Source organism: Ammospiza nelsoni, chromosome 8 (assembly GCF_027579445.1).
Source record: "Ammospiza nelsoni isolate bAmmNel1 chromosome 8, bAmmNel1.pri, whole genome shotgun sequence".
NCBI lineage: Eukaryota > Metazoa > Chordata > Aves > Passeriformes > Passerellidae > Ammospiza > Ammospiza nelsoni.
This window is the reverse complement of record NC_080640.1, coordinates 26,167,978-26,182,504: the sequence shown is the minus strand read 5'-3', so window position 1 is coordinate 26,182,504 and position 14,527 is coordinate 26,167,978. Positions and strand designations below refer to the sequence as shown.

The window sequence follows — 14,527 nt, the reverse complement described above, 5'->3', positions numbered from 1 at the left end:
TTCAGACACCTCAAACCCACCTGCCAGACCAGGTCAGAAGAAGCATCCACCAGGGTCTTGGCTGCAGAGCCTCTTGTTTGAAAACCCAAGCTCTGGGTAGAGACCTCCAAACCAGGGGCAGCCTGAGTCCCTGTTCACCTGGGGAGACTGTGGCTGGCACACTCAGCACCGTGGGCAGACTCAGCTGCAGGAGGGCCCATGGGACATGGCCAAGGGAACAGCAGTCATGATGGTGCTTGCAGAAGGTGAGGGGTGGCTATCACAGCGAGAAGCTGCTCTGGTTCACAGGGTGCTGACAGACACAGGGAAGAGACAGCAAGTAAAAACATTCCCAGCCACCGTCTGCAGTCTCTGGGGCTGCTGAGAGCACCTAGATGTGGGGCTCCCCGAAAGCTGCGTTCCTCTTCTCAAACCTCATTTTGAGCTCTGACACAAGGGCGTTGTGGGTGCTGCTGTGACCTTTCTTCTTCGGTGGCTTGATGATGTGCTTGGGAGTGAGGGAGCCGGACACGGTTGGCACCCGCCACCCTGGGCCATCGCCTCGGGGAGCCAGGGCAGGGGGTGGCGGGGGCACGGGGGCTGCCGGCGGCACAGGGACAACCTGCACGTTATTGTTGCTGTTCTCATTGTGCAGGCTCTTCACATCCTCCTCAACCACAAACTTCTCTGCAGCGTTGCTGGGCCTCTTGAACTTCAGCCACTCCATCCTGACCGTCCGGGATGGCGGCACCTGTCTCTTTTTTATGATCCTCCTCACCGGCATGACTTTGTTGGACCGCTTGTTGCGCCAGAACATGGCAGTAGAGATCATGATAGTTATCAGCACCATTATGCCCATGACACCAGCTAGCACTCCTAAGGCTTTCATGGGGTTATCTTTAGTTTGCATCAAAAAGGCGGCCATAGGCCCTTTGTGAAGAGTCTGTAAAGGAGTACAAAGAAAACACATGACTTACTCCAGGGGACAGACAGTGACCCAGAAATTTCATTTGTCCAAAATATGTTACAAGTAGAGCTGATTGACGGAAGTTGTCTATAAAAAATTATGAGAGTCACACAGCCAGTCCAGTCCAGGGGTGGAGAATTTAGATGGGGCTGGAGACTGGGTAAACATTATAGTACTGTGAGGTAGATGACTTGAACACAAAAGCTTACAGAAGTACTGCCACCAAATTAGGGCAGATTCCTGCATGTCACCATAGTGTTTAACTTGCAAGAATGGAGCAAGAAAATAATTGGCTCAATTACTGAGCATGGCATTGAAAAGGATTAGGAGAAAGCTTCTGCTTATAAAACGTCAGTGAGTAGTTAGCAGATATGTGCTGCATTCTGTTTTCAAGTACTCTTTTACAGACATAACAAAACTCTTTGAGGTAGGGGACATAAGTGGAGCTAAAGAGCTTTGTTTATAGAAAGAGAAGAAATCAGCAATGACATAAGCTACATATGGCATATTAAGGACAAATGAATGGCCAGTTCACTTTCCAGCTCAGCACACTGTGCGTCTTGGAGGTCCCCGTATAATTTTGCGGATTTTGCCCTGCGGGTGGAGCTTGGATCTTTTCACACTTTTCCAGTACATGATGGTGGAGATCACCATTGTAACAGAAATGGTGGAAAGGACGCCACTCATGCATATTCCATATATTGTCCATGGACGCTTCTTGAGGCCTAAAATATAGGATTTTACCCTGGACTTGATCTGGAAATATCAAAAATAAGAGAAATGGTCAACCCTCACATGGTTATATTTGAAAGAGGCCAGTATCTATTATAAATACAGCTGGGGAACTAGGCTGAAATGTGCACAGGATAGAGAGCCTATAAAATAAAGGGAGCTAAGTGTTGAACTTAGGCACAGGAGAGGAGGCGGTTGCAATGATGTTGAACTGAATCCAGAAACAGTACCAGAAGTTAGGAAGCACATATAAACACCTGGCTGATTGGGGAATAAAGCCTAGAGGCATGGCACATAGATCACCCTTATTCAGGGTGTGGTAGCCTATCCTTGGACTGCATTTCCAAGAGAAGTTCATTGTGAATACAGGTGGTGTCTGAACAGACATAGTGCTGTGTAAGGCCAGGAGAGCCTTCAGAAATGGCACATTCACACTCAGGTGTGGTTACTGAGAGCTGGTCATAGAGTGATGTGTGGCTGCAGAAAGACAGGGCTGTCCACTGTGCCCTAGTCCCCTGTCTTTGACTACAGGAGGGAATCCACCCAAACTTTGCATGTCCAGTGAGCTGTGTTTTAGTTAGAGGTCTAAGCTCCCAGCTCTTTGTCAATGGGGAGAAAAGGACCCCTCTGGAGCAGTAGTTACCATATGCTAAAATAGGTTTCAAAGACAGTGTGTATAAGGAAAACCTTGTCAGTAGCTTGGACTTGAACCTCTGACTTGTAGATCAGATGGATTTCCCTGTGTGACTCTAATCTAGGATGCCCATCTCTTTGCCCTCCCCAGTCTGTGGGAGAAGATGACTAAGAGTATCCCAGAGTGTGCTTCAGAGTACCTCTTGTCATTAATATCACATCCATAAACTAGGGGCATGTAAATTAGCTAATAAACACCTCCTTGCCTTAATTTGTTTTTTTTTTCACAACATATCTCAAACACTTTATCAAGCCCACTCTTCTCCTACCCTGAATGTGTCCCATTGCCAACAAGAAAGTAGCAAAGAAATGCTAGTGGAACTCACAGACCATGTCACTGGGCTGGTAGGGACAAATTTTCATCATTTTGTTGTACAGAGAGTTCTTCCAGTACTTAATTAGGAGTGGACCTGAACTAGAAACTTAAAGCAAAGCAGCCCATGACTTTGGTGGAGCTTAGACTCACATCAGCTTTGCTGTTCTGCATTACATGGATTTTTTTGTACTTAAATCCCATCAGATGATAGAAATTCTACCCTGGCTTACTTAACTTCATGTGAAAGTCAGATAAATTAAGTGTCAGATAAACCCTGCTAAGTAGTATGTGACCTGAGTCCACCTGTTACGAGTTTTGTCAAGATCTATTTTATAGGAAGGCACTGATGGCTGAAGAGTATTTGACTAGGTATTTGAAAACCTTGAATAAATGAGATTAGACAGAAATACATGTTGCCCATGTACTACAGCTGCAGAGGTAAGAACAGATAAAAAATTGTATGGAGAGTTTTGACATTTGGCATTCATTCAGTTGCTTGGCCTCAGAAAATCTGGCATCTGTTCAGAGCTTCCAGTGATGAAGAGATGATTAATACCAAAACTAAACCCATTAACAGCTAGCTGGTTCAGCCTCTATTTTAGTTACTTGACCTCTACTATACAAAGCTTTGCCTGGAATTAGCCTTGGACAACAACTGTTCTGCATAAAAACATCAGACATTTTGTAAGCACACAGTGGGAGAGGTTGTTTGTCATGGCCATGACACTGGCAGGATAAATAGAAGGAATAACTTGCAATACAGGCCAGGAATGTCATAATCTGCAGGCTGCAGAGAGACTTACAGGAAGTGCACATTTAAAACATCAAGTCCTTGTGTTGATTACCAGCAGTGTGATGTAGCCAGCTCAACAAATAGTGCCACTATTTGTTGAATTGCTGAAGCTGTTGTTTTTTCCTAAAAGGCTTGCTGCATTTTGAAGGGTACTGGTTTTTCTGGTACACATAAAATAAGAGCAGATACATGATTAAATGAAAGCTGTCACATCTCTGTGAGTTGGGACATGGAAGAAACACTCCTTAACAGTCATCAAGGGAGTTAAAATACCAAAATACCACTGCTCACAGAAGATAATGCTCTGCTGTTTTTTGGGGATTTTTTGGCTGTGGCAGCTTCTCAAGAGCCTTTCCTAATGCATGGATTGCAGTGAGCAGAGCACGTGGGCCAAGTATCCAGAAGCTGGACCCAGAAGGAATGTGGTTGAGCTCTTCAATCACAAGAGCAGCTAAGGCTCACCAGCTATATTTAGGAGTCTAAGTAAGTAGGCAAACCTGTTAAGAGCCCAAGCTATTGCAGATTATTTGTAGATGTGGCACTTAAGGGACATGGTTTTGTGATGGACTTGGCAGTGCTGGAGTTGGACTCCTTCGTAACTGTTTGGTTCAATGATTGTGTTACAGGCAACTTGGGCTCTGTTGGCTTGAGCAAGTGGATCTGTACAATCTGTGCAATGAACCAGCTGCTTCTGAGGAGCCCACTTCCACACATTCAGTGTTTCTGGGGTTTTGTTCTAGCCTGGTTGCAGGGAGGGGCTGCCTGTTGGTGCCCTGGCACACTAGGTGTGCTTCCAAAACGCATTTTCCTCTGAAAGAATCCACTTTGTGTGCTTGGAGCTATGTGAGGCGCAGGCCATCCCACAGCATGTGGGGATGATCAGGAGATTTGCTTCAGAAGTGACTCCTGATCCGAGGTAGAACACCAGCTGCCCCTGCAGTGCTTATCCCAAAGCTCAGTGCTGTCACTGTATATGAAGGCTGTGTTTGCAGCACTTTGCAATACAAACACCAGCACGAAGCAAGACTTCTCAAATCAAACCAATATTCATTTCAAGTCCATGAAACTGTGGAAAGAAGAGGCTAACTGCTCTGCAAATGTGGCAAGGGCTGTTCAGTGCCAGCAGCCACAGCTCCTATGATTGCCATTAGCATGAAACAGAAGATCTCCATGTTACTTCAGAGATTTTTGTTGAACCTTTCAGTTAAGAGAATCTAAAACTGAGACTCACCAGCTATATTTAGAAGTCTAAATGAGTGGTCAAAGCTATTAAGAACTACAGAGTATGCCATCTAAATATGGACTTCAGGCTCTGCCTGTGAGGAGGTGTAAATAAACGCCCCCTCTACATTTGCAGAACCTCAGTGGAGTCATCAAGAGGCCAAGGGATGCCCCCATCAGGCCAACTTTCAGGAACAGGAGTGGGAATCAGCCTTCTCTGAAAATATCAGGGAGGAATCAATTTATGAGTGAGACATATGGATGGAAAAAGACTGGCTTTTCCAGCATATGTTTTTTCATTCTGTGAAAGAGCATTTTTCATTTATTGTGAAAGGACAGGATATTAAGAGATGCCCCTCAATGCCAATTTCCATAAAATCAGACTCAGTTAAATTAAAAGGCCTTTGGATTCTTTTAGCACTCTATTATTCCAAGAGAAGGTCCTTTTGATGTGCAATACTGCTGAACTTAGCCACAAGGCATCCATCTCGAAGGGCACAGACTTCTGCTAATTGCAATGGTAAACGTTAATCAGAAAATATGCCTGTTTAATTACTTACTGCGATTAACACTGCAGGAATCCTCTAGAGGATGCATTCAAAAATATCCTCCTTATCCAAAATCAGTAATACATAAATGCCCACCAAACAGTGAAATAAGAGCCTTTATACAGCTGGATGAAATGCACATTTGTAACAGCTTCAGAGAAAGAGAGAGAGAGAGTGTGTGTTTGCAACATGCCTACACCAAGAGATTGTTTTCTTCACAAAATGTTAGCAGTGACTGTCTGTCCCTGGGACACAGGTGGTGACCAGGGCTTTTGGACACTGGCACTGCATCTCATGTACCTGCAAACTGAAATCTGTTTCTGCAAAAAAGATGGGATGCTATGGGATAAAAAATCCCCCAATCCAACCAACCCAAATCATTACAAGCCATGGAAGAAGTAATAGAGACATGTACAAAAGGTCATGGAGGATGTGACACTAGATTAGTAGCCCAGATCCTGCTGAAGAAACCTACTCAAAGAAAGAAGATGCTGTTGCTATCTCAGACTCTCTGTTGGGACTTGGCATCAAGAAGAGCATGGGAAAAAGGAAAAGAACTGTATGTGAGTAAATCTATGTCATCACATGCTCTCTGCTTCCCCTTCAGACTTTATGAGGAGGGCTCTCCCTCACCTTGTGCCAAATATATACCCCTGGAGGGGGAGAAAAGGGAGCAGACAGGGGACTTCATACAGGACACCATCTTCCATCAGATACTGCTATTGCTTCAAGCACTAGAAGAAAATTCAGGAAACTCCTTATCCCAAAGTATCAGCTACTTTTGTTTTCCTTCTAGGTGTCCTTCTTAAACTGGTTCAGGGACATGATGTCCTCCAGCAGGGAGGTGTGGGACACCCTCCCTCCACTCACACCCACCAGCCCACATGCTGACAGAGAGGTTTCCAGCTCACCCGGGAGGGAGGGGAGGCTGGTGGCCACCAGCAGGGACATGTCTGAGGCCTGGGCCTGGGTCCACCTGCTGCCATGCACTCCTGAAACATGCAGCATGTGAGGAGCCTGGAAGCAAGGCAGGGAGGGCAACTACTCCCACTCTTGGCTGTGGGCAGCAGTTCTTGTTTGTTGCATAAAACCCACCAAAACTTCATTTCCATGAGAAATCCAAGTGTTACGCAGGGCATTTCCTTTGTATCTGTAAGAACAGCTAAATCTCTAGACTCACCACAGACACCCTGGAGTCCCCCAGCTCCACATGGCAGAGCCTTGCAGCAGCAAGCCCAGCTCACACTCACAGGGCTGGCTGGCCCCAAAGGCAGCCCCATGTAGGCACTGCCCTGCTGGGGCACACTCAAGTCCCCTGGCAGTCCAGCAGGCTCTGAACTGTGTACAAAAACTATCATATGAATGTGCCTCAGAGTACCAGGGGAATGAGAGGAGATGGAGTAAACAGAGAAAGATTATAACAGACCTAAAAGCAGTGGGAGCATTGTGACCAAACAAAGAGAAGGCCAGCTGCTCTCTGCAAGATGAGATTTGCATCTTTGCCCTGTTTATGTGTGTGGTCCAGAGACTGTCAGGTTAATGATGTGTTTCTCATCTGCTTTAAAGCCCATTTCCTCCCTGCTGGCACCTACTTAAAGGCATGGCAAGGCAGTTACAATAAATAAGAATTGTGCAAGCGTGTGCTGCACACCATAAATCGCTGCTTGTTCTTCAGCTGACTTAAAAGCTGGACTAAGGAAAATCTCAACCTACATGTGCAAGACTGTTTTAGAGTCTTGTTTCATCTGCTAATAATATTGCAATTATTGAACTCCCATCCAAAGTTCTATGTACTTTAAAGCATTTCTGTAAAGTTTTTTCTCACTTTTCCTATGTCACTTAAGTTGATTTCTCTGATTTAGTTCACTCTGCCCCCAGCTTTTTTCCACTCATTTTTTGTAAAGGAAAAAGGGTTTTTTCCTTCTCCTGGATGAAAATAAAAAAGCAGAACTTTGGCAGTTGGGATTTACCTTTACTCTCAGAAGTCTATAGACCTTAATTCATATCTAACAATCTCTAACATAAAACTCATCTCCCAGTTATATTATGCTCCTACCTTTGTACCTTTGCAAGGTACAAAGGTAGGAGCATAATATAAATTACATGATATCAAAATATCTTTCACAATTGTGGCTGTAGAATCCAACGTCACCACAAGGCTATAGAAACACTCTGCAAAACAGAGCTGGCAAGCAAGTCTCAGAAATGGAGCAAGCAATGTCTACCCTTTGGTGCCTTTCAGGGATTGTCTCCCAGAAGGATTTTTCTGAAACATTTGCTTACCTCTTCTGTGATATCAATCTTCAGAACTGCTGTGGTACTGAAGGATGGGGAGCCTCTGTCTTTGGCCTGGACCACCAATGACCATATGCAGTCTTTATTGTTTGTGATGTTGTGGATGATGTCCAGAGATCGGATATAGGACTTCAGCTTGATCTCCCCGGTGCTTTGGTCTATGTCAAACACATTGGCTGGATCTGCTTGCATGATGGAATAATCCACAATGTTGTTGGGTTCTTCTGCATCTTGGTCTATGGCCTGATAGGGGAAGTGTGAAAAACAAAGGTGTTATTGTTTGTATCTTTGCCTGAGGACAAACACCTTCTGAGCATTCACTTCTGAGAGCATCTGTGCCATGACTGGGCTGCTTTCATTTCATCTTGGAAATGAAGGCTACATTTTCTAGTGAAAAACAGCAGGACTAGGCTCCTTTCTTTATAAAATACTTCTATCTGAGATGAAATAAAATCAGAGGAAAAAACTGAACTGTACCTATCTGTAGAATGCAAATGGTCCTCAGCTGGGAGCTTCTCACACAGTGTGGGGGACAAATGTGAAGTGATAAAGAACAATGGGATTGGCTCCATGCCATAAACTATAGCTGCCTTAATTTTTGTGCTGTGGTATTTATTCTACAAACATTCTGTGTCGTGTGATCAGGCATCATGATGTGCATTTAAATGTGTGTAAATAGGATGTTCAGCCTGGGAATTGTTATTGCATTTTTTCACCTTCTGTTCCGCACTGGATTATTGGATAAGGTTCTTCAAAATGAAGGGAACTAAGTTGTGTGGTTGAACACAAAGGGGTGTCAGAAAGGTTATGTGTTCAAAACCCTTTAATTCACTTATCTTGTTTGGGCTTCTTGTGATCACTGTATAATCCAGGACTGTACCCAGCTGATTGTTCAAATACTGTAACAGGACTTTATATTCTGCCTATAGAATTTATTTCTCCTTCTCAGCAGTCAGTAAATACTATAATTCTACACTTTAATCCATTTGTTACATCCAAATGGATGTGCAAAATAAAGCTGCAAGAAAAGACAACTTTCAGACATTCATCATGACCCCTGAGAATAAAGAGCAGAGCCAGGGCTTTTCTAAAGCACTCAGCTTTGTGACACAGGGTGCCATCTCTCACCTCTATCTTCACTGGTGACCCAATGATCATTGTCTTCTCCTGGATGTTTTCATTGAACTCTGGAGAGTGGTCATTGACATCTAGCACGGTGATAAACACTTCAGCCAAGCTGTATTTCCCATCTGTGTCCTCTGCTTTCACATAGAAATTATACTTCGAGTTCACTTCAGCATCTAGCACAGCCCAGGGCTGGGTGTAAATTATACCTGTTGATGGGTGGATTAGGAACCTGGAAAAGAAGCAGGAGAAGACTTTTGGTCACTTAATGTATGTTTAGATCCCACCTTTGCTCCAGGCTGTAAAGACTGAAATGCTGTGCCCAGACACTGGCATTCTTCACCTAATTCCTCTCTGGGTGATGTTTCCAAATCTTTCACTCTACCTGGTGTTTGTCTAGTTCCTTTAGGCTTGAAAACCAGAGAACTGTCAGTGTCTCCTGGTTTTCTTTCTCTTGTGCCATTTTAGCTGCATTTTCCATTAAAAGTCTTTGTCCTCAGTAAATGCTCAGTGTGATGGCCTTCTCCCAGAGTGATTTTCTTGCATTAAAAGGAAAAACATTAAGCCTATTTTTTTACTTTTTTTTTCAGTTTAAAAGTACAGTGTACTTTTAAACTGAAAGTTTATAAGTACACTGTAATAGATTATGTCCTGCATAAATTAAGACTGATTTATGTCACCTAAATATATAAAAGAAGTGTGATGCATATCATATTTAAGGTCTTCACTTCTCAGAACGGGTAGGAAAAAAATCTGCTCTTATATCTCCCAAACCACAGAGCAAATTATCTTTTCCAAAAATAACCATTTTTCCATAGACTGACACTAGGATGGAGTGGGTGTTCAGATTTATCTGTTGCAAGTTCAGTTTTACACATTTGTAATTACAGAGACACTGTCAAAAGTGTCAGCCCAAAGTTTGGATTTATAGAGGAGATACCAAAAAAGTGTCTTTTTAAAATGGACTGCCACTGTAGGCTCCAAGCTTTCAACAGATGAAAGTTTTTATATTTCCTTTGATCAATGTACAGGGTAGCAAAATATTTTCTGTATTCCAGCTCTGAATGCCATTGAGAGTGATGATAAAAGGGGCATTTAGCAATCTAGAATTTTCAATTGTTCTCACAACCCTGTTAAATACAAATATAAGTTTTGATGAAATCCAAGACCTGTAGGTGGGAATAGCTGTGTAGGAGAAAGTGCCTGTGCTGCCTCCTCAGCACTCAGCCCGGCCTAACCATGCAGACAGCACTCTCATCATTCCCATTTTAGTGGAAGAATAAAAGCGCTCCCACTGGCAGCTTGGATTACCAAAGTAGGATTGCCATCAGATGGGTTTCATCTTCAACAGTTAACACTATTTCTCTTACTCCAGTACAACTCCTCTTTCTGCCCACACAACTGCACACCCACTGATGTAATATCCAACACAGAAACATTGTGCCTCTGGCTGAAATTCTCCTATCTGCATCAAACTGTGTGTTCAGCACTTCTAGAGGTGCCAGGGCTAGAAAATCAATCCAGCCTTGCAGAGTGATGCCATTCTGGCAGGAGAAAAAGAAACAAAAATACTTAAGAAGGAAAAGAAAAGTTCACATCATAATTTCTTCATTCAACAGCATAAGAACACTGAATCTGAGCAGCTTCATAATGCCAATCAGAATAAAGTTGTGCTTACATTTTTTTCCCCCTAAATCCTTTGTCAACAACCTTCTCAAGCGTCTTTCCACCAGCTGCTGCATTCTAAACCTAAGAGGTCTGCCTTCATGACATGACCTTTTCTTGCTTCTCTCTGTGCAGTTAGCAGCTAGCTTAAAGACTTAGTGAAGAGCTCAAAATAATCCATCGTGGAAATGCTCCCAAATGTGTATCCTTCTGGCTACAGAAGAGGCTCACCCTTAACATCTTGGATTTTGGACTTTGATTGTGCCTCTTAAATGGTTTTCACCTCAACAAGAAGAATTCAGCTTTAGCTCCAGGTGGATAATGTACAGAGGAAAAAAGATTCTTGAGATGAGTGCCTGAAAAGCTCGGGCTTTTCATTAATTTCCAGCATCCTGCCCTGCAGAATGCAGGCTCCAGCAGGAATATCTGTGACAGCCATGTCACTGATCCCAGCCACGTCTGAGGGCTGGGATGGACATGGTGTGAAGGAACCAGTGTTTCAAGATGTTCTACCCCCAGCACTGTCCCCAAAGACAGGGAGAGGGAGGGAGGCATTATTACCAAATCAAGTAAGCATCAAATTCCTTTTTTCCTCATGCAGGACTATTATATTTAAATATATGAAAGGCTTTTAACAGCCAGTGCAGCTGACCTCCAAAGCTGAAGTGTATATCCTTGAATATCTTGTCTTCCTTGATTTATCTTGACAAGAGCTATTTGTAAAGCCATATGGAAAGGGAAGGGGAAAAAACCTAAGAAATTATTTTTCTGTAGAACTGACTTTTCACAACTAGACCAAAAATCTCTCTCTCTCTTACAAGTATTTTTCAAATGGTGATTGAACAAATCCTGTGTATTGATACTTTAGCTGCTTTGTATCTCTGGGGGTTTGTGGGTAGAATTCCTTAGGTCGATGAAGTAGATGTTTAATGATCTCAGCAGCAGTTCACAGAACTCACAAAGAACATGGTATAAATGTCCTTGGAAATGAGCAGACCAAGAATGACCTTGCTAGCTTTCTTTTAAAATTCTTTCAGAACGCTACTTAGAGGTTATGTAGTTTTATTTATTTACTTGTTACTTACAGATCTGCTCCTGTTCCATAGATAGAGTACTTGATTTCTCCCCAAAGCCCTGAATCTGGATCTGTAGCCTTAAGAAAAGAAAAAAAGAGAGAGTTTTACTTTACTAAAATGGAAAAAGAACTGTTTCATTTTTATTTTAACAGGCCCAAATGCTTTTGACTCTCCTTGCCATCACATTTTTAGTGGGAAACCTCATGAGCAAATAACCACCTAGAAAGTGCACAACCTAAGACCAGGAAATGTCCCTATCAGCCCCAGGAATGCTGTCCCTGTGCCCGGGGGCTCTGGCACAGAGAGTGACGCTAGATGGCCCCATCCATCCACAGTTACCTCCTCCTCCTTTGATAGAGATGGAGATAATCTCAGTGACATGAACACACTGCCAGCTCTCAGACCTTCCTAATTATCAGTTAAACATTAATGAATATTCCCTAGACAAAATTATTTACTTCTTATATTGTATTTTTAATCTTCTGCTTGTTTAATTAAGTCAATTTATAGTAATGAATAACAAATGTTTCGATCTATACATTGTATTTCAGCTTTGTTTATATTTTAATCACTCGTGTGCCTGTGTGACTTTTAATAATGCATATACTGCTACCAGATGATGTCTTTGTTTCATACTCTTGTTGGCTTCCTTTCTTAGCTCAGGCTTAGGAAAACTATTGATTTGGTAGCAGCTATTTCCATAAGCTCCTGCTCCTCTGATAGCTCTGAGGAGGTCTTACACCATTGTATCTGGCCATCAAAATTCATGGTGGTGCTGGTTGATTCATTCATCTCCCTGTTTAAATATCTGAGAACTGGAACAATGTCTTTGATTCCTGCATGATTAACATAACACACCTGCAGCCCTACTGGTAGATGTAGTTTTGTTCTTTGGCATGAGCTTGTCAGATTCTCTAACCCCATGATTTTGACCACAGCCTAGTTTAGTACTGTTTGACTTCACTTAAAACATCTGCATACCTGGGACTTCTTCCAGAATTGCCATTCTGAGTACTTGAAACATCCAAGTACTGAGTTGACAGCACATGACTAAATTGTACATGGGCTCCTTCAGCTACACATTCCTGTGCACTTTGGCTCAGAAGTTTTATTGCTTCTGCAAACATTTTTTAAATCTCTTCTTTTTTTGCTATCCGCATCCTAGATTTTTTTTATTCCTTTTACCTCAAAGATAGTTATGTTTAAGAGTCTTTAACAGATTTCTTATTAGTTTCATGCAATAACCTTTTCTCTATTGTTTATGTTTCAGTTCTTTGATTCTTCCATTGCTAAAATTTGCCTTCAGCACTTTATTATTCTGGTTATTTAATCATCTTTCTTACATGTTGCCAGCTTCTGCTGGAGATCTCTGGCAACCTGCCTGCACCATCCTTACCTGTGTGGCCTCTGCAAGGTGACTTGCAGCCCCCACCAAGGCCCAGGTGGCCAGGAGCTTTCTTGGCTTTGTGACATGAGGGCATTTTCCAGTCTCAGCAGTTGCATTAGAGAGAAGCAGTTGGAAATGCTCCTCCAGCACTCAGGGCCCATGTAACAACCCTGACTTTCTTTGTATGAAAATGCAAGATACTGGAAAATCTATAGGCATATTTTTCCCCACTGTGAGAAGATGCATACATAAGGATCTTTTTTTCTCAGTACTGAGCACTTTCATTTTATATTCTTGCCCTCATTAACTGTTTCATGATTCCTTTAGCAGCCAGGTTCCTCCCAAGAGGAGGAACTAAGCAGCCATTTTGTTTTCTTTTTACTCATACTTAAGCAAGCAAATCCAGTAAATCCAATTCCACTTGGCCATAACTGAATCTTCCCACTGGACACTGATTTGGCTGAAGCTTTCTTAATACTCAAAGGCCATGGGATTTGTCTTAAAAGCAGATGGCCCTTGTTCTAAATAATATTTGCCTAAAACTTTATTTTTATTTTTTCCCAAAGTGCTTTTTGTTCAGGTTGATTCTGGAAAATAATTGGAGTTTGGTCCAGAAGTCAAATGTTGAGTAAGATTTGCTATTTGCCCTGTCCACTATTTTTAAGGTACTTAAACTGTTTCCACAGACACCCAGAAAAGAGAACATTTCTTAAGAGGTGAATGAAACTTACTGTAACAGCAACTACATTGGAGCCCCCTGGGGAGTTCTCAGGGATCCTGGCAATGTAGTAGTCAGAGGAGAACTTGGGGACATTGTCATTGGTGTCCAGCAAGCGAATCACCACGTCGGCCGTCGAGCTGAATTTCTCTGGTGTGTTCACCTCTATTGCGAGAAGCTAAGAAGAGAAAAACCAGAAATCACCACAAAGCAGCTATTAGTTCTCTTAAAAGAGCTTCCTCCACCATCTGTGGCACCATCAGTGCATTTTAGCCTGGTTGGAGCTCAGAACCAGGGAGATGATGAGCCAGGTCTGCGTGCAGCCTCAGCTTATTTGTATGTGCTTGCTTGAGATGGGCAGTCAAGAGGCCTTCAAACCTGTGTATTCATATTAGACTTCATGTGACAGATGTGATTAGTCATAACTAACCAACACACATCCAAAAACCAGAACAGAAGCTGACAAACAATCATCCCCGGGCAGCTCCTAGAGTTTTGGGAAACGGAACCACTGAATTATTTTGAATAAGCACGTAAACTTAATTGTGATCTTTTGTAGAGGAAGTTCTTCATCAAGAAAGAAGTCAGGAACAATAAACTGCACCAAACAGGGAAAAAAGATGAGAGAACCAGTTGTTTTGAAGCAGCATTACTCCCACCCCAAATGCTGGATGGTCAGGCATGTAGAGCAGAGTCCCATTTCCCAAAGATTGTGAGGACTTTACTACTGACTTCACGGCACTTCTACCCTCATTGCCTCATGCTAATTAGGACTTTATCAGATAAAATGAGGGCTTTTGTATTGCCTCACTGTCTCTGAGGAGAACAGAGCTGTCTGATATCAGACATTCTTATAACTGCTCATCTGAAAAGAGGGACAATCACATAGAGTTAACTGAACATTTACTGTATCTGTCTGCTCCTAACTGAGCAAAATCTGCTGGATTTGGGAAGCATCAGTAGGATGCCTCAGCTGGCAGAGCAGCAAGCTCAGGTGGTCTGTGGTCTGTGG

General features: G+C 42.8%; 1 protein-coding gene across 1 annotated transcript in view; it reads right to left on the bottom strand.

Annotated features, from left to right (window-relative positions):
• Positions 1–370: 370 nt before the first annotated feature.
• The window catches only part of CDHR1 (cadherin related family member 1), a 42,864-nt gene continuing 28,707 nt past the window's right edge, over positions 371–14,527 (bottom strand). The window contains exons 13-17 of the mRNA XM_059477402.1: positions 13,529–13,693; positions 11,420–11,487; positions 8,673–8,901; positions 7,533–7,787; positions 371–922 (exon numbers count right to left, since the gene is read on the bottom strand). Of these exons, the coding sequence (XP_059333385.1) occupies positions 371–922; positions 7,533–7,787; positions 8,673–8,901; positions 11,420–11,487; positions 13,529–13,693 (1,269 nt within the window). The remainder of the gene's footprint in view (positions 923–7,532; positions 7,788–8,672; positions 8,902–11,419; positions 11,488–13,528; positions 13,694–14,527) is intronic.